A 24,066-nucleotide genomic window follows, 5' to 3' on the forward strand; every position below is an offset into this window, starting at 1 on the left:
TTAGAAGGAAACCAGGTGTGCTTTCTCTCACACACACACACACACACACACACACACACACACACACACACACACACACACACACACACACACACACACACACACACACACACACACACACACACACACACACACACACACACCTCCTCCTCATTATATACTAATAGACAATGTAACCCCGTCTTAAATGTAAGAATCCCCTCTGAAATTAAAGCAGCAGAAATATCACAAACACAAGCTTTCCTTACACGCATTATTGCCAGCAAGCAAAAAAAAAAAAAAATTAAATAAAATGCAGGGCTGCTCCTCTCTTCCATCAATCTCTCACTCTCTAGAATGTTCTGGAAGCACTCAAGAGAGAAGCCATTACTCCAAAGAGGGAAATCGGCAGGGGAGTCTCACCTTCTTGCCAAGATGTCGCTGTGTGTATCTATGATTAAATGGGTCTGATTTTTTGGGGGGACTATCTGCCTGAAGCGAGCGCATGGAAGCATTCCATCTTTATCTGATTTTTTTTTTTTTTTTTCAGTAACTTCATTTTCCATATATTTATCATCTAGTGTGCCTGAACGTGTATTTGTGTATCTCTGTACTCTCCTGAGCCCTGTCACTACAGAGAATAAACTTAAAAACATCACTAATTAGACCACTAAACAGACCAAATGGAGATGAAGACAGGACTGAGAGAGAAAACTAACGAGAGAGAGAGAGAGAGAGAGAGAGAGAGAGAGAGAGAGAGAGAGAGAGAGAGAGAGAGAGAGAGAGAGAAAGAAAGAGAGAGAGAGAGAGGGAGAGAGGAAGGTAAGGATGGTATCACTCTGGAGCGTGTGTGTCTTCACTAAGAATGAATGGCACCAGTTGCTAGCGTTGTTTATGTTTCACTAAAGGAACTGCAATCAGGTAGTGCAAATGCTAATATATATTATATTATATCACATTATACATCAAAGATAAATGAATATAAATATTTTAAATGCAAATTAATATTATATATATATTTTAAGAATTTCTTCCATTTCAGGAAAAATGAAAAATAAAAAAAAAAGTCTGTCTCTATAAATATCTCTCTTTCCTTCAAACCCTAGAGCCATCACTGTACCGTACCTAAACCTCCCTCCTCTTTCTCACATGCGCGCACACACACACACTGAGGGAGAGTGTGTCAGTCTCGGTGGGTGATTAGGTGACACATTAGGGCTGTTCAGGTAATCCTGCCTGTCACCTGCAGTCATACACACACGTCTAATGCAGTCATGCAGTGAACACACACACTGAAAACTCTTCTAATTCAGCATCAGACTGATGAGATATGAGATTCAGTCTTCTGTTCAATTTACTGTTTAAAGAAAACAATTCTAAACCTGTCCGTATCTCTTTGCCTAAAAAACATGTGACTCTCGGAGGAAATAACACACCACACACCTCCATTAAAACACTTGAATTCTGAGACTATGTAGACACAGTCAGGACTCAGGAGTGCTTTTGGCAATTTTATTACAATACAGTTATTTAAAATGATTAACTTGTATAAAAAATGCACTTATTATTATCATTGTTATTATTATTGCTATATATTTATAATTATTATTATTAACAATAACAACAACAATAGCATAATAAGAATTTTTTTATTATTGATCTTTATTATTATTATTATTATACCAATACAAGTAATACAAAACAATAAAGTGAGTATTTAAATGTTATTATTTTAAAACAGTAATATAAATAATGCATCACCTCCAGAAAACCACATGATCTCTGAGGCTATGTATACACAGTCATAAAATATTTATTTAAAATAATTGACTTGTTAAAACTATTATTATTATTATTATTATTAGTAGTAGTAGTATATGTGTGTATATATGTATATATAAATTATAATTATAATAATTGAATTAATTGAATAAAAAGTGAATATTAGAATATTTTTGTAAAATTATATTTCACGGGGCAGTGCAAGGTGGTCTGGTTAACTAATACAAGTATGATTCTCATTGTCATCATTATTAGACATGTTATTAGAAAGATAACATTAACCTCCTACAATGATGTTATTTGTTTGCATATAATGCTAAGATAGCCATGGAACTAGTGAACATTTTATGTGGTTTGACAGTAGTACTGTAGTAGTTTAGGCAAACAACCAGTCTCAGAATTGGGAAGTTATTGCCAGACAGAGTCTTATTCTGGGTCACATCATTAATGCAAAAGCCTTCTGGAAGAAGTGTGTCTGTGTGTTGTGTGTCAGCCTGAAGGCCCACAAGCTGTCTTATAGACTGTCCTAACTGATTAACCAGAAAACACAAACACACACGACATTCCATAGACATAATTATTCTTATACCGTACAAACTGTATATTACCCCAAAAATTTCCAAAAAATAACCAGGACCACACACACACAGTACATGTGAGAATATTCCACAAACCTTCTTAAAATAATCATCTCACACCTCTGCCCTACACACACACACACACACACACACACACACACACACACACACACACACACACACACACAATCAAAAACACCAGCAAGTCTCTTTTCACTCCTTTCTCCAGACTGATGCCATCCTTACCCCCCCTCTCTCTCTCTCTGTCCTCTTTTAAATGGCAGATACATGCTTGAAATCTAAATCTTTAATTCCATTGAAACCCTCAGGCTCCCTCAACAAAGGCACTAAACAAGATGTGTCAAATGTGGTCTTTCATTTGACCACAAAATACATCTGAAATCACTATGCTGCCGTTTTATTTCTATATCATAAATACTATACGGATTAATTGCTGTGAATTAATCTTTTTTTTTCCCATCAACAATTCTAAACTTTTTGGCCAAGCTGTTAAGTCATGGTGATCATGAAATCAAGCTTGCACGAATGATCCTGATCCTATTCCACTATTTTTCCTATTCCCTTAATTTTCTGCCCTCTATTTACTATTTATACAGCAGAGAAAAGTCTAAGAATAAAAAGTCAAAAATCTAAAAATCTATTAAAACTTTTTAAAACAGTGCTACTGTGATTTTGTCTTTTGCTTCAGCATAAATGTAAGACTGTTTGACAGGTAAAAGCATGCTGGGAACAATCAGGGTGGAAAAAAGGAATAACATTAGGGGGAGAGAGAGAAAGAGAAAGTGATAAAGGGGAAGTATGTATGAGAGGAGCTTTTGCTGTGTTTTGATTTATTCATATCTGACCATTAGCCTAAAAACACTCTGTTGTTTGTAGGTGTAGGTAGGGGTGTGTGTGTGTGTGTGTGTGTGTGTGTGTGTGTGTGTGTGTGTGTGTGTGTGTGTGTGTGTGTGTGTGTGTGTGTGTGTGTGTGTGTGTGTGAGAATGAGTGTGTGTGGCTTAGTAAGTGTTTAGCAGGAAGAGAAAATATCGAGGGAAGCAAGAAAGCGCGATATCTCAGCACATAAAATGCTGAAATAGGTCGAATCATTCAAACAAAGGAGTCTGAAATGCTGATCTATGGAAACACTGACAATCCTATCAAAAACAATGAGACATAACATACGAGATGTGTACTTGCTAATGTTTCTCACCCTTTTGCGCAGGTTGCAGGTGAGAATGAGGTTCCGGGAGAAGGAGTTGGCAAATGCTGTGTAAAAGTCTAACACCTTCAACAGGGCTTCCCTCTTTATGATGTGAAGATCACAGTATGTTAACGCTCGAACGTTAGCGCATGAGTGGGCCAAAGTCGTCTCCTTCCAAAACACATCACCGAACACGTCCCCTTTACCTGAGAGAGCAAAAGGACAAAAGGATCAGAGAACATGCAAAGGGAAGATTATAAAGATATTTAACAGAGCAGAGAGTTAGTGGGAGATTTAATTGGTGTCTTGTATCAAATGTATCATCTCACAGCAAGGTTGAGCAGCAGAGTTATCAAATCTGACATTTCAATGAATATTCTCTTAATACTGTAGATCTAGAGACAGGCACCAACCTGAGCAGGAGAATTACTGTACTGGAAAGAGTTTAGCTTACTCTACTTAAAAGGGTAATTAACATAAAAAGCAGAACTTTGGATTACTCACTTTCCTTTCATTCTGAACTCATATGAATGTATGTCTTGCGTGGAGCTGAATAAAGCCATATAATAGCTTTGTGTAAACTGACAGAAAATGTAATTAATAATTCTCTCAAAAATGAATTCTCTATCAAAAATCTGTTATCATTAAACACCCTCATGTCATTACAAACCAGCATGACTTTCTTTCTTCTGTAAAAGATGATATTTTAACAGTTTTTGGATATTTACTGGAAACGTTGCCCTTGCTCTGGTCCATTCCTTATACAAAGCTATCATGTGAATTCAGAAGAATTAGAACAGTGAATTAGAATAAAAAGTCATATGAAGTTTTTGGTGTTTTTTTTTTTTAATCCTTCATAGTAAAAATTACTATCAACTTTTGTTGTATGAAAACGAGAACCTTGGACATTCTTCAAAAAAAATGTGTTCCATAGAGGAAAATCAAATGAGTTTGGAACCACAAAAGGGTGAGTAAATGACTGAATTTTCATTTTCCAGTCAAAGGAATGGAACGGAATTAGCGGCAAATTATTTAATCCATTTTGTGACGTACATCCTAATGAAATGGATTGATCAAAATAAAATAAAAAAGTAGGACAGGGACTTGGATGGAGGCAGATTTGAATGTGAGCTTGCTGTCAATTGTAAGAAAGGGACGGGGTTTTACCAGAGAGAAGTCTGACATTTCAATGGAAGTTACAAAATTACAAGCTAAAAAAGAAACATATGCATGAATGAATTGTTCACAATAAGATCAATGACATACATTTAGAAAATAGATAGGGTGGAGAACCATTTCCTGCCAACCTTAAATTTTAAGGCCAAAAAGGAACTCAAACTACTCAGAAATGCAATAAGTGTAAAGCACAAAAGATAACTTAGAGCTCAAGTATCATTTTTTAATTATCTCTTATTTTCAGAACTGAGTGAAAGAGCCAAGAAACATTAAGAGACAGTAAGAAAGCAGGATAATTGCTGCATAGATGAACGTGGTATTATCAGAGAGGAGTGTAGCTGTCTCTACTCGTTTAAGATGCCGAAGATCAATGGCACACTGATCTCTCCCATCACTTTCCACAGATCCTCGGCGCCAGCGACCCAAAATAGACCTTCAACCTTCAAGTGCAAAACCCTGCACTGATTCCATAGGACGCAGCAGTGCTGAACATGCAGTTACCACAAGAAATCTGGGAAAATCAAAATCATTTTTGGCTCGTTCAAAGAGAAGTTTCTTGTTTTCAAGCTAATATTTTTGATGCTGAGCTCAGCATTATCTCCTTACAGAGATCATCTGCCACAGGTGTTTGTCCTGCCAATTAAAGACTTATTTCTAGTAACAAAACATATTTAATTGGCTGCACATGCCAGACCAATTAAACCACAATTAGCAGCTGCTAGGAATGCATGCACACATGCGCTCTAATTAACCATTCAAAAATTCATCCTCTTTTCCTGAAAACCATTGTTCTGCTGTCATCTTTAACAAAGCAAACCACTCTTGCGTCAACCCTAATAACATGTTGTAGACTGCATGCACAAGAGCTGATATGTTGCATTTAGTACAATATATACAGTATATATAACTTAATACAAATTCCAAATTGATTCATGTAAACATTATTATGGTACAAAAAATAAGTTGTTTCACACGGTCAGGGTATTTATTTTAATTTGAACATACTGTGTGCAGCAGATCTGGTCTGCAGAGACTTTGTCAAGGACTCTACTGAGAGTTTGAAGACAGTCGTATCCCTAAAGAGGCTGTGGGGATTTACGGTTTATCTCAGACAGAAGCCAGCAAACATTGTCTCCAAGGAGTCATGTGTTACCATGGCACTCTGTTGCCACGTGGGGACAGTTAAACCCATACCTTCAGGATCATACTGTAATATTTTATAATACTTTTATAGTGTGTGTAAAGGTTGAGAATGTTAGGTGGAATATACAAATTCTGTCCAAACTGAGACGGTGTCCTGCTAAAACAGAGACATTTGAAGAGGCTCTTTGAAGTGGATACATTAAAAACCCTGTTTTTATGATGTAGTGTAGACTGTAAAAACATAGGTATTTGAAAAAAATGACGTATGTTTAGTCATGTGACGTATATTGTACCCAAAGGTATCTATGGTTATACCAGCATTGTTGTGCCTGCTATTTATTTTCATAGTATTGTTAGAAACTGTTTTTACTTTGTGCAGTCTTCATACTACATTGCTGCAAAGATTCCAGAAAATTGCTGTTCTGTGGCAAAACTTGAGAGAAATTGCATTTTAGACCATTCGTATTTTGAGTGCAAACTGAACGCAAGTACAGTAAGTTGTGGGATATTTTGCTAATAAAATAGCATGAGATCTTTATTATGTCTCGTCTCTCAGCATCATCTCAGTGATCTTTTAGTATTACGCATATGCAGTAAGATGATTTAAACGTTATCCGATGCTTCAGTATGGAAGAGCAACTGTTGGAAAACACTTGAAAACGAGAGCGTTTTGAAACGAAAACGCTGTTTTCAAATGTCTCCAGAATAATGTAGACCGAGAAACTTTTAGCAATATCTTCTTTTGTGTTCCACAGAAGAAAGGAAATCATACAGGTTTTGAACTGCATGATGGTGAGTAAATTATGCCAGAATTTCCATTTTGGGAAAACAATCTCTTTAAGTAAACAAGTGACACTTGGGTATGTTTTTCCTTAAGCACATTTACAAGGGTTTTGTTGAAGACGGTCCAGTGAAAATTGTTTTGGGTAAATGTAAGCCATATGGATAAATGTGACTAATGTCATAATTTCTTCTCATTTGTCTCCTATTGAGCCGCACAGCTCTACACCTCACTAACTCGACTCCCCAGGAGCCCATCTTCCTCTGCCCAGACACCCACCACCCTCCTGGGTACACAGAGACACTGTGAGTCCAGGCTTCCTGCCGAGCTGGAGGAGAGACAAGGCCTCAACTCAGCGGCCATTAGAGCTTAATGATTAATGCCGCTGTATGGTTCCATTCCGATGACGACTCAAGGGAGAGTGATATTCTAATGCGATTTCAGTGAAGCAGCTGATTGAAAGTTTAAAAGTGAGATGGTGTTTATAATGGAAGTCAGTCTGATTGCTTGAGATTCAATCAAAATCAAATTAATGATGTCAAAAAGAAATCATTTAAAAAAAAGTTTTTCATCACCATGACAACCAAAATGTTTTTCTAATGTAGAAGTCAAACACTGACAGCAGCAAGAATGAACAGATATTGAGAGATGCTAATAGATGGTAAAAAAAAAACCTAGAGCATGTATTAAGCCAGGTGCACACTGTACGATTTATAATAGTCCTTTCAGACTGTTGCTTGTCAGACTGTACGATCATGATCCCCGCTGTAAGCCATGTTACACTGTAAGATCTCAGTTGTTATTAAAGCGTAACTCTCGCCAAAATGCAACCTAGGGTCTTTTTGTTAATCTACTCGAGGCAAAATTTCGTTTAAAAGCATAATTAGAATGGAAACGCCACTTTTAAGTTTGACCGTATATTCGTTTTCGGTCAAATTGCCTTTTGAATGGGAGTGCTTGGGGCACGACTATCATAGCATCAAAATGGGGCTCTACCAGGGGCTCTACACATGAACTCGAACATTGAGAACATTGTTTGTGTACACAGAGTTTACTAAAAAGAAAGTTCTTGAACAACTCACTGTAGCTTTGTCCGCCGAGGAGAGTAAAGATGGAAAGCTTATAAAGCTTAGTTCCATATAAATTCACGGATAATTTGTTGTTTTGTCGTAAGTGAAAATCAATATTGACCTTGTATTTGAAAAAGGATCCTCATATAAGAAACAATACTAAAATTCAGAGTCAGTTCATTCGCATTCGGAGATTGTCAAAATGCCGGCGGACACAGCTACAGTGAATTGTTCAAAATCTTTCTTTTTAGTAAACTCTGTGTACACAAACAATGTCCTCAATGCTCGAGTTCATGTGTAGAGCCCCTGGTGATACTTCGAGCAAAAATTCATGTTGTGTCGAGCCTTCTTAGTGTTTTAAAAATAGTGATTTTGATGCTATGATAGTCGTGCCCCAAGCACTCCCATTCAAAAGGCAATTTGACCGAAAACGAAAATACGGTCAAACTTAAAAGTGCCGTTTCCATTCTAATTATGCTTTTAAATGAAAGTTTGCTTCGGGTAGATTAACAAAAAGACCCTAGGTTGCATTTTGGCGAGAGTTACGCTTTAACTGAGACTGTACGGCAGTCATGACGAGTAAAAAACGGATGCACGCAAGAAGACTCGCCTGGGGTTTAACATCAATCCATGACGCATTCGTTGACTGTGAGCTGCATTTACATGCGGGACAGAAATTCTAGCTAGCAAACAAAAACACTCTAGCATCAATTTTGATCATGGCTTTTCTTAAAAAAGGAAACTGGGAAAAAAACAAAGATGTGTGTTTGGAGCAAGTGGTGGTTTGTTGTTGTCTTACTAACTGCATCATCATGTTCCGCACTCCTATTGGTTTTTGATTTGACAGTTGTCGTAGAAGTCTGGACTGTGCATCAAATCTTTTGTCTTTGAAAATTTGATCACATTAGTCATTAATCAGAAGTCGGTGAACATGTCAAACTAGCGATCAAAGACTTCCGATTTTTGCCTAGGAATTAGAGGAATCTCTCAGGCGGGCAAATCGTAGCCAAAATCGTACAGTGTGAACCTGGCATAAATCAGTGCTTTTAAAAACAGTTACCAAACGAACCCAGTATAGCGATGACCTCGTCATCCTGGATGACCTCCAGTGATCCTGACACCACAAAGCAGAGCAGGTCCACGCTTTCACCCGCATGGAAGATGAGGTCACCGGGGGCGGAGTGTATCATTTGGAACTCAACAGCCAATGAGCGCAAACATCCGTCACTGGCCAATCGGAAGGCAGGGTGCTCGTTGAACACGTTCCTGTTCAGGTGCACGCAGATATCAGCCCGCATGTCCTTAGGGCAGATGGAGAGCACCTGTGCACAGATGAATTTCCAATGTAGAATTTTCCAAGAATAATATCAAACACTTCAATCATGCAACCAATCCCATCTGTTTCAGTCTCACCTTCTCTGTGTCGATGCCTTTGGACATGGACCACGTGGAGACGATGTAGTCCATCACTCTCTCACTGAGGCCTTTGGGCACCTGGTAGAGCTTGAGGAAATCCCGCACGTTATTCAGCATTTCATGGTAACGGTTGGTGTTTGCATACATCTGCTGGAAAATGGTTGTCACATTACCAAAGATGGTGGCGTAAAGGAGAGCTATAGGACATGAGGAGAGAAGAATAAAATAGATATTGGTCAGACGATTTGAAATGAGAAAAAAAAAAAGAACACTTTGTGGCATTTAAATGTCTTAAATGTGTGGCAGACTTAAGTACCTAAAAACTAATTAAATAAATCCTTCAAATCAATTCATTTTAAACATTTAAATAAATTGTTAAATGTACAAATAAAGTTTATTTAATATTTTCTTTTGTCTTCCACAGAAGAAAGAAATGCATACAGGTTTGGCACAACATGAGGGTGAGTAAATGATGACAGAATTATAATTTGACAGATATTCAATTTTTGGGTAGATTCTGAATGAATGAATGAATGAAAAATGAAATGTAGATAAATAAATTGTTCAAATGTGACAATAGATTTGGATATGTGTGACAGAATATATTTAGCATTAATTGAAATACACAGTAATTGTTTCAAACTAGAACTGCACGAAAAAAAAAAAATGCAAACACTTGATGCAAACACCCACAAATCTCATTCTTAAATGACAATGATTTGGTGACTGTAAAAAAAGAAGAAGTATTTGTCATTGAATCATTCGTGAAAGATTTGTTGAGAAATGCAGATTCATCCATTAAAGAAACAAGTGAAGTATTTATGAGTCATTAAATCATTAATTGAAACCAATTTAAAAAAAAATATTCATTCAGATTAATTAAACATTTTAAATTGACTGCAGCAATTAACATTTTGTCTCTTAACCTCTAGTAAATTATGTTATTTTGTTTAGTTTGTTCAGAATCGTGCAGCTCTATTTCAAACATTTTACAATATGCAGTTTTACAATGCAAATGGCACAATGTAAACTTCTGCTCCTGTTTTTATTGCCTTTCTCATGTGTTACCACAGTATCTCCGATCCTCATCTCTATGGCAACCTTCCTGAAATAGCTTTCCAAATACTTCCACTCACAACCAATAAGAGAAGAGCGGGAACAGAAAAGAAAGTGAAATGGATGGAATGTGATAAGATAAAATGGATGATGAAAAGCCAAATGAAATGACCAAGTTAGAGGAGGAGAAAACTGATCGAGAGAAACAGGGAAAACAAGAGGGAGTCAGAAGGCTGAAGAGAGTGAGTTAGGAAGGGGATTTCTTCTCTTTGTATTTTTTCTGATTCAGTTTTAAGTTTTGGATATCAGCCATCTGACTCACCTGTACTCAAAGAAAGTAATTATAGTCAAAGAAACCTCACACACAACCTCATAAATACACAAAACTCAGAGAGTCATTGTAAAAGAAAGAAAGAAAGAAGAAAAGAAAAGAAAAGAAAAGAAAAGAAAAGAAAAGAAAAGAAAAGAAGGAAAGACAGACTCTTTTGGCCATACCTGAATCAATATGGTTTGAGAAACAGAAATGATCTGTGAGTGAGATGGTTTTTAACAGACACATTAAAGGTGAACTTCCATGCAGAGGATCGTTGAATCAATTGTTATGAATCAGTTTAGGTGAAACAAAATGTTTGAACTGACTCTCAGAACTGAGCTGAACTGAACTGAACTTAACTCTAATGCCATTTTTTCCACAGAATTTTTAAATTAGAGATGCTATTAAAGCATAACTTAACACTCTCTGAAAAAATAAAATAATTATAAGTCTTTAATGGACGATATAATGTGCATTAAAATCATCAGCTTAACTCGCCTGCGAGATATCATGAATATTTGATATATTTTCCAGCCCTAACTGGATGTGACAGTTCCTCACAGTTCTTCAGCATCAGTTAGAGATGAGGACTGAGAACTTGTGATCATCAAAATCTGCTTGGCATAAATATAAACATTCCAAATAGGGCTGTGCAACGATCAATCGTATCCAAAATAAAAGTTTGTGTTTACATAATATATGTGCGTGTACTGTGCATAATTATTTTGTATATATAATATAAGGTCACAATTTTAAGGTCACACAAAAAAGTCACATTACACACAAACCATAGTTCAAAATAATAGCATTTATCTGAAATAGAAAGCTTTTGTAACATTATACACTACATTTTAAAGAAAGTAATAGCATACTTTTCCCTCAGGAAGATGTCATGTTTTCTTGCGTGGCTGGATGTTGGACTCATGAACAATAATCACGTTGTTTGAATTCACCAAAACTGATTTGCCGAAATCAAAACCCGGGCGGACAGTGAAATCGATTTGCCGTTTGCGCAAGTCCGGATTCTCCGGATCGAACCAGGAGCGACCAGACAGCAGAGGATTCTGTTCGCAAATCAAACAATAATTTGTCCCAAAAGAATAATTAATTCTCAATTAATTTGTTATGCGTATGATCTGATGCGCGTGAGTGTGGGCTGTGATTGGATGATGCAGTGTCATGATCATTCTCAAGTGTCGTGTTGCTGTTGTATCAGTCAGTGGTTAGATCAGCATAGCAGTCTATTTAATTGGGACAATGGAGGTCCCGTACGGGACAAATAAATTAGACCCAAAATACGGGACGTCCCGGCTAATTCGGGACAGTTGGTAACCCTAATTCCACCCCACATACCACCCAGTGAGATTTTAAACTTTTTATCCAGGTGTAGCTTTGGGGCAGAAATAGAGAAAGTTGTAGAGCAAATGGTGCATTAGGGAGAGTCTCAGGGGAGCATGTACAAACTAACACACATAATGAGGCCTTATAGGACCTAACTACCACAGAGACAGAGAGAGATGTGGGCAAGACAGGAAGAAAGAACGAGTAAGACATGAGATAAGGATCTTTAGCGAAACATGAAAACAAAAGAGAAAATATCTTGACTGAAGGATCTGGAGATGAGAACAATGTGTTCGGTTAATTACAGACGGAGAAAGAGAGAATGGGGCTCTGCGCTGTGTACGAGCCTTATCAAAGAGTCATCAGAACAGCTAACTACAATTATTCTCTCCATTAATTGTGAGCTGTTGTTTTTATTGGGCGTGTGTGATCATCTCCCCTTGATTAAACCAAAGTGTTCTGAAGACCTTACAACATCATGAGTAGATCAACAGAGCCTTTTTAAAATGCCTTAAGCCCAAAACATACTAATTTCTGGCCTAACATGGCCTTACTCTGGTGTCAATAATGTCATTACGGGAGAAATCCCTTGTTCTAACATTATTCTGACATCAAGTCTTTGCTTGTATTTGCCATAAGCACGTCACACTGAAAGTTGTATCTTGTTGTTCCTACATTTCATGCATCAGAAACCAAACCGGCATCAACAGAGCTCATTCGGCCATCCTCTTAAAGATTCACAATGACCCCATTAGTGTAATGAGCTTTTAAAATGACTGTTCCACCTAAGTGATGTTGTTAGAGAATATTACAGGTCAGGGAAACCGCTGTCTAGGTCAAAAGCAAGAAAATACTGTATGACTCTTAGATCTGAGGGGGATTTTTTACAAAAAGGCAGAGGAAACGAAGACGACGAGTGGAGCAGAGATGGGAGGCAAAAAGACATTGTCAGCCCAAGTAATTCTATTTCTGCACATCTTATATATAATATAATATAATATAATATAATATAATATAATATAATATAATATAATATAATATAATATAATATAATGAAGAAGTCTTTTAAAGAAAAGTTTTAAAGAAGTCTCTTCTGCTCACCAAGGCTGCATTTATTTGATCAAAAATACAGCAAAACAAGAATATTTTGAAATATTATTACAATTTAAAATAACTGTTTTCTATATTTTTCTATATTTTAAAATGTAATGTATTGCTTTGGCGACAAAGCTGAATTTTCAGCATCATTACTCCAGTCTTCAGTCACATGATCCTTCAGAAATCATTCTAATATAATGATTTGGTGCTCAAAAATAACTTATTATTAAAATCAGTTGTGCTTAATATTTTGTGGAAACCATGATACATTATTTTCAGGATTTTTTTTGATGATTAGAAAGTAAAAAAAAAAAAGCATTTATTTGAAATAGAATTTTTTTATAAATTGTAAAAGGTTTATATTACTTTTGATCAATTTAATCTTTGCTGAATAAAACTATTAACTCCTTTTAAAAAAAACCTCATAATTGTAAAAATCTAATTGTAAAAATAAATTAATAAAAGAAATATCAAAAAATTATTGTTTTAAATAAAATAATATGTATATGGCCTGTCTGAATACTCGATTTTGATTGGCTGGAAGGTGTGCAATAAAACCGTTTAATGCACAGGTAGTTCCAAGTCAGTTTAATCACCGTTCTATATTAATGCGCTGTTTTCATTGAACCACACACACGTCACTCGCACATAGAGATCTGAGGTCGCGCTGCGCACACAGACACATTCAGGAACACAGAAACTTATCAACGCTGCCCTGCGACATTACAATGACTTCGTAACTGAATCGCTGCATTATATTTCTTAGAAACTAGGGGGTTACATCGCTGTTTTGAAACAATTAAACTCACAGCTTCATTGTTAATAGAGAGAAATGCTGAACAGATGCAGGTAATTTACACATGCATTTCTCTCTCTCTTTATCTCTCTCTCTCTCAATAATTAATTCAAATAAATGCTTTAATTCATTCATTCAAATAAATGTAATCTTACGTACTACTTTATCTCTTTGTCTGATTTAAACCCTTCCGGTCAAATACTGCACCGCAAACATCAATAACATCTTTAAGTTGTCAATGCTGGCGAATGACCATGGTGTGAGCGGGATAATCAATGTCTAGCTGGGCATTAAACGATTTGAATGCTCGCGGAGGGCATTTAAACTGTTTAATGCACAGCTAGCCATGGTTTATCCCTTATGTATGAGTGCGACTCGAATGCACTCCGCAGAGGCAACCACTCGCTTCGTGTCGGGTGATTACGGGTGTGTGTGTTTTTGCAATTTGAACCTAGGTTTTCTTGCACGCTAAAACAAACTGTAAATTTAAAAAGCCTACAGAAAACACAGTTGCATGATGCCCCAAGAGTCAGTGCATGCGGGGTCAGTGAGCAGGGTTTCAATATGTGTGTTGTGCAGTTCAGCACTCAAACATGCTGATAATTATTACTGTATATCTGTATAGTCTCCAGAGTGACTCCTCACTGCACACACAGATCTGGAGGACATTAACAACGACTGGCTTCATTCCTTCATTCTGGCCAGTTATATGTGCTTCTCTCCACCCATCTCTCTGTATTACTGTCTCTGAGTTATTTCTGAAGGAAATGCACTAGAAGCAAAGCACTGCTGTCTGGAAGATAGAGGGGCCAGATGAGATTAGTCAGATTAACTCTGACAGAGGAGAGAATAAACAGAAAAAGAGAAAAGAAACAAGAAAAGAGACCCAGTTTGACCTAATATTAATATTTACTTCGGGTGATCTGATTTATCAGGTGAAAATGACAATCTATCTCACCTGCTCATTTTGTTGTGAAAAAGATGATGTTAAAGAAGAAAATCACTCACATCCGACCATCATCATGGCCACAGAGAAGATCTTCTCTCCGTCTGTAGCTGGCGCAATGTTTCCAAAGCCAATGGTGGTCAGGCTGGTCATTGTGAAATATAGTGATGTTATATACAGAGAGTCTTTCCCAGGACCGCCCTCCCATTGGCCAGTCCCACTGGCATTGTACCGGTACGGGGATCCAATGTTGATGGCTAATTGGTAGAGCCAGCTGTCAGTCTTAATGGTGTTGGTTTGTTCGTCAATGACCTCATAATCTCCAATGCTGTACCATATGCAGGCAAGCCAGTGGGCCACCAATCCAAACACACAGACCAGTAAAACTAGCACAGCTGCGCCATACTCCAGATAGTGGTCCAGTTTACGCGCAACACGACCCAATCGAAGCAGTCGAACTACCTTCAGAGAACTGAACAAGCTGCTGATGCCCTGGAAAAAAAAAAAGAGAAAAAAAAGATAGTTTATAATAATATTGTAACACTTTATTTCAATAGTCCACTTTAGACATTCAACTAACTTTGCAACCATGTCAACTAACTCTCAGAGTATTAGTAGACTGTTATGTTACGGTTAGGGTTAGTAGAATAAGTTGACGTACTTGCAAAGTACAAGTTTTAAGTTTCTTACAAGTTTCTTATAGTCAGTAGCCTACTTATACTGTAGCTGCACCACTGTATTAAGTAGACGATCTACTAATACTCTAATGACTGATTGACATGTAGTTGCATAGTTACAGTTATAGTTAGTAGAATGTCTAAAGTGGACTTTCAAAATAAACTGTTAAACATAACATAACATAATATAACATAACATATTATAATTTAATATAATATATTTAAAAAAATTGGTATTGGTACTGTATTTTACATATATTTTACTGCATATTTGTCATATGTAAATGCTACATTGAAAATGTTTCTCTTCAGATTTGTACAACTAGAACTGCTTTAATATTGGGTTGAAAAATGTACAAAAGATACAAATTAATGTTTTACATGAATTGTTATCTAGTGTGATTTTTGTATGCACAAGGAGTCTGACAACAGTCGGTCTGCTCCACACGGAGATCTGATTTCACCATCATCGAGTCCATCTGGGATTACATGAAGAAACATGAAGAGAGAGACTAAATCCAGAAGAACTGCGGCAACAACTCTAAGACGCTCGAGGAAACCTATCAGAAATATCAGATCTCCGTGTGGAGCATACCAGCTGCTGTCAGACTCCTTGTTTATATAAAAATCTCACTGGATTATTATAATTGATGGCTAAAGGAAATTTAACCGGATATTTCCTACTGACACACTACAGCAAATTATATAAATAACTGGCTTAACCCCCTTTTTTTTTGGTGAAAATAGTACCATGCCTAAGACTTTTGCACAGTACTTGTGTGTATATATATACAATATATATAAATCTGCTGATGTCTTTTTTATATACAGAGTTCCTCTTTATGAACCCATAATTAAACAATCATCTACACTACATAATGACATGCAGCACACAAACGGAAAATCTATTTGACGTTCAGTCTATCTGGTTAAATCATTCCTTTATTGTCATTTATTACAAAGCCTCTTAAACGACCACTGAGTTATTTTACACTATTTGGCACACAGCATTGTTAATTAGACGCTACATTCTGAAACAACGAGTGCTTTTCAAATTTTTCAGTTCACTGAACACACTCTTTACAGTCCAAATTGCACAAAATATAATTGTGCAAACAGTTTGTTCTAAATTTGGAGCAGGAGAGCTGAGACAAGACGACAGAAAAAGGTGGGAAAGTGGCTGGACATCAGAATCACTTTGCAAGGAGAACGCTCTGTTCTCACACATGATCGTCCAACATTAAAAGGCCTCTGAAAATTTGATGTCAGGCAGCACTTTAGTCCTGCGTAAAAACATTGCAGTTCAGTCCAGCCTGGCCTGGTGTGACCATCTGAAGCACATCCCTTCTTTTAAAGTGCAAATTCAGTTACAGACATGCAGTAAAAGATTCAAGCAACTCTGTCTGCAGACATGACCAACAATGTAGCTTGTTATACTCAGACCGAAACTGTAAAGCTAAACCAAAATATGTAAAGATATAGCCTACAACAAAGCGGTTATGAAACCCCAATCCTATTTCAAAAGTCAACTGTAAAAAATAAATAAGATTCATGAAAGTAAGAAAAACTTTAATTACAGGGAATGACAAATACTAGCAAAGTGACACTGAAACTATAAACATTTGTTATCACAAAAAATGCAGATTTCACATAAATGGATATGAATAACGGAGATACTGAAGCCTGAAGTCATGTATGCTGCTCATGTTTATTTCTCTGATGCTGGCCTGCCTGAGAATAAACTTTATGAGAATAACAGAGCATTACATAATGCTTACAGCAAAATCTTAAATCTTAAATTCTCTTTCATGTGATAAGAAATCCACCTGAAATATAACATGGAGATGTTGCGCGATGGGATTTAACTGAAAGCTTGTCCTGGAATAACTATTTTCTTTGAGGTGTTTATCAGAGCTATTTATCAGAGACAACACGCAATGCTGTGTTCAATTCAGACACAGAATTGAGTTCTGTTATCAAGGCAAATGGTGAAGAGTGGACCTGAACTAGTCAAGATGCACTATGCAACAGTAAGGGATTTTAAACCCTCATTCAGATACACATTATATTCTTAAAATAAAGGTTCTTTATTGGAATCAACAGTACTTTCTTAAGCCATATCGAATTTGTTGAAATAAATGAAAAATGCAATGACAAATAAACAGGGCAGTCATACAGAACTATGGTAATGGGTCAATATAATCAATCACCCATGGTGATAATTACACCCTTGCTGGTTAAAAATGGTTTTAAAGATGTATTCACTACAGTGGACTAGATGCATAAGGGGGTTAATTACAAAAATTACGTAAAAAAAATTTTGCCACAAGAAACCTTGATTAAGTGGACTTGAGGAAGAAAAATAAAACACTCCAAAGTGTCAATTTTTTTACAGAATTCAATTACTGTATGTGTGTTTGATAGATATATACAGTAGATGCTTCTGGGCTTGTCCAATTTAACTGGGGCAGGACATTTCTACTAATTCTACAGGTGCAGAGGTGCAGAGGACTCCACAGGAACAGTAGATTATAGGGTCCAGACTATAGTGATATTATGTGTATATAGTAATATATATATGATATAAAGGCTTCCTCAGAAGGTTTCTGGAACAGTGAACAGCTCTCTTAGGTAAAACTTGTACATTAAACTTGCATTATGTATACAGTGGGTTGTGGGCTGGTAAGAGCACACACCAACTTTCAAGGGCCATTAACACTTATGTATAGTGCATGATGGTAGATAATGCCACAGCATGCATTATTTTAAAATAGTTAATTGAGGACTGGTGGTGAAAAAAAAAAACTTTTTTGTCTTGTTTTAAGCATTAACCTCACTAAATATTGTTAGATTTACGCATGAAACAAGAAAATACGGTAACACTTAACAATAAGGTTGACATTAGTTAATAAGTTAACTTGAACTTACAATGAACAATAAACCTACAGCATTTATTAGTCTTAGATAATGTTAATTTCAACATTTACTAATATATTTTTAAAAATAAAAGTTGTATGTTTTAACATTAGTTAATGCACTGGGAACTATCATGAACGAATTTCATGACAGATTATTAACTGTTGAGATATTATTGCGATACTCCAAGACATATGGTAAAATGTTATACATTACAGAAAATGTGCTGTTGATTAAAATGCAAAATTTGGTATTACATTTTGGGTGGAAATGAATAGGCTTGGACTGGTAACCCAATTCACAGGACAATAGTAACACCAGATTTAAAATATTCATGATTCTGAAGCTGAAAAAAACTGAATTATTTTACACTGACTTACACTCTGTCACTGACTAGATATATTTAAAACAATGTTTTTACTGGTAACATAATACATTTGGCATTATCAGGACCCACAAATATTCCCCCATTGCATTATTATACATTATATATAGTACTTTAATGTAGAACTGACACTAAAACTCTGTAAACTTGAATTTTTTTCTCACACAGAAATTTTCATTTTGGGTGAACTATACACAATACATATTGTCACTATCCACGATACATATTGTTGCATTTGTGTATTGCTAGATATTGTTACAGCCCTAATATATTAGTATGTACAGACTGTGTATTAATAAATACCGTCTAGAAGGTAGGCACACACACAGACTGCACAAAGTCCCATCATTAGGCATAATGCTCAGAAAATTGAGAAGATCCTACACATTCTTTGTTTTGGCAAGTGGAAGTGCAGTACGGTTTCTGGGTACAGAGTTGATAAAATGAGAGCTTCTGGGGAAAAACTAATTTGTCAGAACTTAATTTAGTAACACTTTAGAAAAATGATCCATCATTAATAGGTAAGTAATGCAGGTCAAATGAGTAAAAAAGACAAATTGCTCAATTCTTTCAGACACACGTTAATGTTGTGATTAGTAATTAATTGGTAATTCTTTAGAATTTGTCATAGTTAATTGTTCTTAATAATCTCATTCAGTAATTATTGATTACCTGTCTCAGTCCTAAATTTGATATTACTTAATGATTAGTTAAGCTTGTTCCCATTTTAGTTTTTATTAGTAGCTGAAGTGTTAATGTAGTAATACTCATTTGTCCTGCATTACTTCCTGCATAGTTAGTTAATGACGGACCATTATTCTAAAGTGTTACCCTTATGGGGGCGGTTGTGGTCTAATGGTTAGAGAGTCGCTTGTAACCCGAAGGTCATGGATTCGAGTCTCAGTGAATGAAGAGCGAGCAAGGCAGCTAACCCCCAATCGCTCCCCGGGCGCCGCAGCAAAAATGGCTGCCCACTGCTCCGGGTGTGTGTTCATGGTATGCGTGTTTAAAACTCACTCACTGATGCGTGTGTGCACTTGTATGGGTGAAATGCAGAGCACAAATTCAGAGTATGAGACACCATTCTTGGCAACACGTCACATCACATTGTAAAATTGCTTAATAGCACATACACCTTAAATCCACGCGAATGATAGTGTTTAATTAAATAAGCTGCAAAACAGACTTTATGCCGTCAATAAAAAGTATGTCTATGTGCCACTACCTGAGGTTTTCCTTCTGGCAAAACTCCTACATTTTCTCAAAAGGAAAAATATTTGTTACCAGTTCAGCTTTTTTGTTTTTCTGTCCCAAAACTATCAAGCTCTTCAAAAGTTTAAATGAATTTGAACAAGAACCCTAAAGCACTATTCTCAGAAGAGAACCTGTGAGAAGTCCTGACATAGGAAATAATTGTTTAATCTTTCATCTTTGAGGAGTTTTATTTGAAAAAGCCAACCACAGCTTATCTTATAACAATAAAGTTTCAAACATATACAAGTCCTAACCAGGAGCAAAGCGACGGTTATACGGTTTCTCACCTCATCCACGTTTTCAAAAGCATTGATGATGTCGTAGGGCAGACAGGACAGCAGGTCTATGACGAACCAGGTCTTCAGGTAATTCATCCTGATCAGCTTCGGATCCGAGATCACCTCCCCTCCAGGCCCGACAAACGTGGTGTGGAAGTTGAGCACGATGTCCACGAGGAAGATGACGTCCACAACGCTGTCCAGAACCAGCCAGGTGACGTTATTCTGTTTGGTCTTGAAGGAGACGTTATAAGGAACCATGATGGCAGTGTAGAAGGTCAAGATGAGGATGACCCAGTCCCATGTGGTCTTAAAGGTGCAGTAGTGTAAGATGATGTGAGGCGGGGTCTTAGGGGCTTCCTGTTTATACTGCGGAAGGATGTCAGAACCCAGTTGAAGCACCTGAGAAAGATGAACGAGACAAACAAAAGATAAAGGAATTGAAGGATCTGAGACACAGAGGAAAAGAAAAATGGCAAAATTGCAGAAGTTAAATACCGAAGCCAGTGGCATTTGTTTTAAATTTTAGTATTGGAAACTGTGTAATCAAGTTATTTTTATATATATAGCTTTACAATAATTTTATATCGTTTATACATATTTTACAATAATTCCTTTCAGCCCTGAAAGAAAATTGGTGCAGGATTTGAAACAATTTTTCTACTTTTTTAATTTTCACTCAGAAATTGCTAGTAAAGTTCACAAGTAATTACAACAAAACGTGGCATTGCAAGTAACATATTGAATTAAATGTGAATGTTAATAAGTAGAAATACTCAAATAATTATCATTGTAGTATGTTCTACAAGAAAATACTGTTTATTCACAACTTTACAAATCATTTTTACACTGTATTTTTGACATCCCTAATAAGCAGATTTTCTTTAGGGACATAAGAGAGAGTGAAAATGCAATGAAATAAAGAGGGCCCTCAGGAAAGTGTTTGTTCCAATATTAATTCTAGCTCTGACTAATTTCTGCTCTTCCCTGGACAATACGCTGTTTTCTGTATATTATGCATCTTTGTATTAACAGAACATGAAGTTTACTCAGAGATTTAACAGAAGTTCCTCTCAAAGAGACAATAAAGAAAAGAAGATGACGGAGGGAGAAAGATTGTTTCAGATCATATATCAATCGGCGCTATTTTTAAATTGTTGATTGTAAGCTATGCAAGAAAAGAAGAGCAATCAGAATTCAAATGCAAAAATGGTGGCACATTTTGAATGCTAAGAATTCTGTCAGTGTAAGTCATGAGGAGACTTTTAAACTTAAGTTTAAGAAAGAAAAAATATGTTTACAAAGTATAATGTTTATACCAAAAAAAGTAATAAAGAATTCAATGCGAATCAAAGGTTAAATACAATAAGGTTCAATCAACCACATTTGTGGCAAAACTGACTAGTCCCTTATTTAACTTTTTTTTAAACTGGGCAAATATCAAGGTCACTTTGAGGCACCTACTGCAAAAGGGACGAGAAAGGGGTCCATTTTTGGGATTTAAAAACAGAAATGTGCAGCACATAATTTTTTAATAGCATTTACATTAATTGTTCTGCTAAAACTTATGTATTATTTGAGCTGTAAATGTGTACTCATAATTTTGACAGTTGTTTAAGGTTTTAGGCATTTTAATTTGATAAAAGTATAGGTAGCGCTAAAATAATAGTAACATGTAATTTTACTTTTTAACTGTATTTTAACATTTACAGATTGGCCCCATTCACTTCCATTATAGTGCCTCACTGTAACCCATATTTTTTTAAGAAAAAGTCTAAATAAATTTTTGTGTCAACATTGTCAAAATACTGTTGATTGAGTTTAACTTATACTGAACCCAGAATATTCCTTTAAGAGGTTCAGGCTGAATGAATTGCAGAAGTTTAATACTTAAGAGTTAATGAATAAGAACAAACCTTAACCAGTGTAATGCTGCCTTGCGAACACTGCAACAACACACATTCAGCAAGGATCAGAGACATTAAACCATGATAAAAGCATCCACCCTCGCTAACCTATCCCATCTTTTAATGTTCCCCCTCATCAAAAAATATCTAGTAAGATTGTTCCTTCCTGACATTCAAAAAAGTAACACATTTCCCTCCTCTTTAACACCATCACACAACAGTGACAGAGCAGTAAATCATAAACTTGAGAAAAGCGAACCGGGGTTTTGACACACACACACACACAAACACAAACTCCTCATCAGTGTTAATTATTAATAGCAGCTTCTGGCAGTCAACTGTAGACTTCTGCTGTCCAACAGACACGTGTGAGATTGCGTTACAGCAGCATCCTGTGTGTGTGTGATTCTATTACAAGTTTGTCCTCCGTGAGATGAAGTTTTGTATAACCTTGTACTGTGCAGTCAAGGATGTAAGCAAATGCTGCCTCTGTGTGTGTGTGTGTGTGTGTGTGTGTGTGTGTGTGTGTGTGTGTGTGTGTGTGTGTGTGTGTGTGTGTGTGTGTGTGTGTGTGTGTGTGTGTGTGTGTGTGTGTGTGTGTGTGTGTGTGTGCGTGTGCGTGTGTGTGCGTGTGTGTGTGCGTGTGCGCGCTCACCTCTGCGAGTCTGGACTGTTTGTGTGAAGTGACATCGGTTCTGCTCACGGGCGTGAGTTGCTGAATGGTACTTTTGCTGTTTGTCAACGCTCGAGTCAAACGTGCAAACTTGGTCCAACCTACAAGACATATTTAATGAAAAGCATTACACAACTGAACTGAAAAGACATGCATTGTGTTCATACAGAGTAACACACACTAAGGGATCATACACATGGCGCAATGTGGTGCCAGGTGCGACAACAGTGATTTTTGCTAGTGTTTTTCGGAGACTTCAACATCCACCTAGAAAAACTTCAGGCTGCTGATTTCCACACTCTGCTTGCCTCATTCGATCTCAAACGAGTATCTACTGTGGCTACTCACAAATCAGGTAACCAATTGGACCTTATTTACACGCGCTACTGCTCCACTGACCATACACTGGTCAATCCGCTGCACACCTCAGATCACTTTCTCCTTATTCTCAACCTCAGCCTGCCTCAGAACACAACACACACTCCTCCACAGGTCACCTTTCGGCGAAACCTACGCTCACTCTCACCCTCTCACCTATCCTCTTTGGTCTCATCCACACTTCCTCCACCTGATTAGCTCTCAACACTAGATACTAACAGTGCAACTGATACTCTTTTCTCCACTTGAACATCCTGCTTGGACAACTTCTACCCCCTTTCCTCCAGGCCAGCCTGCGCTACACCCTCTGCCCCCTGGTTATGTGATGTTCTCCGCGAACATCGTTCTAAACTCAGGGGTGTAGAGAGGAAGTGGTGCAAATCAAAAGATCCTACTGACCTTGGTCTTTATCAATCTCTCCTCTTTTCCTTCTCTGCTAATATCTCTACTGCTAAAATGACTTACTATCACAACAAAATGAACAATTCTTCTGACTCTCGCATACTTTTCAAAACCTCCTCCTCTCTTCTTTTCCTATCACTGCTACGCTGATGACACACAACTCTACCTCTCATTCCAGCCAGATGATCCAACAGTAGCTGCTCACATCTCAGCCTACCTGACAGACATTTCTGGCTGAATGAAAGACCACCACCTTCAACTAAACCTTGCAAAGACAGAGCTGCTTGTGGTCTCAGCCAACCAAACACTACACCATAATTTCTCCACTCAGCTTGGTTTGTCATCCATAACTCCTTCAAGGTCAGCCAGGAACCTTGGAGTTGTGATTGATGATCAATTGAACTTCACAGAACACATTGCTAGAACTGCCCGGTCCTGCAGATTTGCCTTATACAACATTAGGAAGATCAGGCCCTTCCTATAAGAGCATGCTACACAACTCCTTGTCCAAGCGCT

At 36.9% G+C, this 24,066-nt stretch overlaps 1 protein-coding gene across 1 annotated transcript in view; it reads right to left on the reverse strand.

Annotated features, from left to right (window-relative positions):
- The window catches only part of kcnh5b (potassium voltage-gated channel, subfamily H (eag-related), member 5b), a 48,421-nt gene that overhangs the window by 7,207 nt on the left and 17,148 nt on the right, over positions 1-24,066 (reverse strand). Inside the window, exons 6-11 of the mRNA XM_082154418.1 lie at positions 22,753-22,871; positions 20,200-20,592; positions 14,743-15,172; positions 9,128-9,327; positions 8,784-9,036; positions 3,554-3,750 (exon numbers count right to left, since the gene is read on the reverse strand). Coding sequence (XP_082010544.1) covers positions 3,554-3,750; positions 8,784-9,036; positions 9,128-9,327; positions 14,743-15,172; positions 20,200-20,592; positions 22,753-22,871 — 1,592 coding nt within the window. The remainder of the gene's footprint in view (positions 1-3,553; positions 3,751-8,783; positions 9,037-9,127; positions 9,328-14,742; positions 15,173-20,199; positions 20,593-22,752; positions 22,872-24,066) is intronic.

Source organism: Leuciscus leuciscus (assembly GCF_965113295.1).
Source record: "Leuciscus leuciscus genome assembly, chromosome: 22".
Classification (NCBI taxonomy): Eukaryota; Metazoa; Chordata; class Actinopteri; order Cypriniformes; family Leuciscidae; genus Leuciscus; species Leuciscus leuciscus.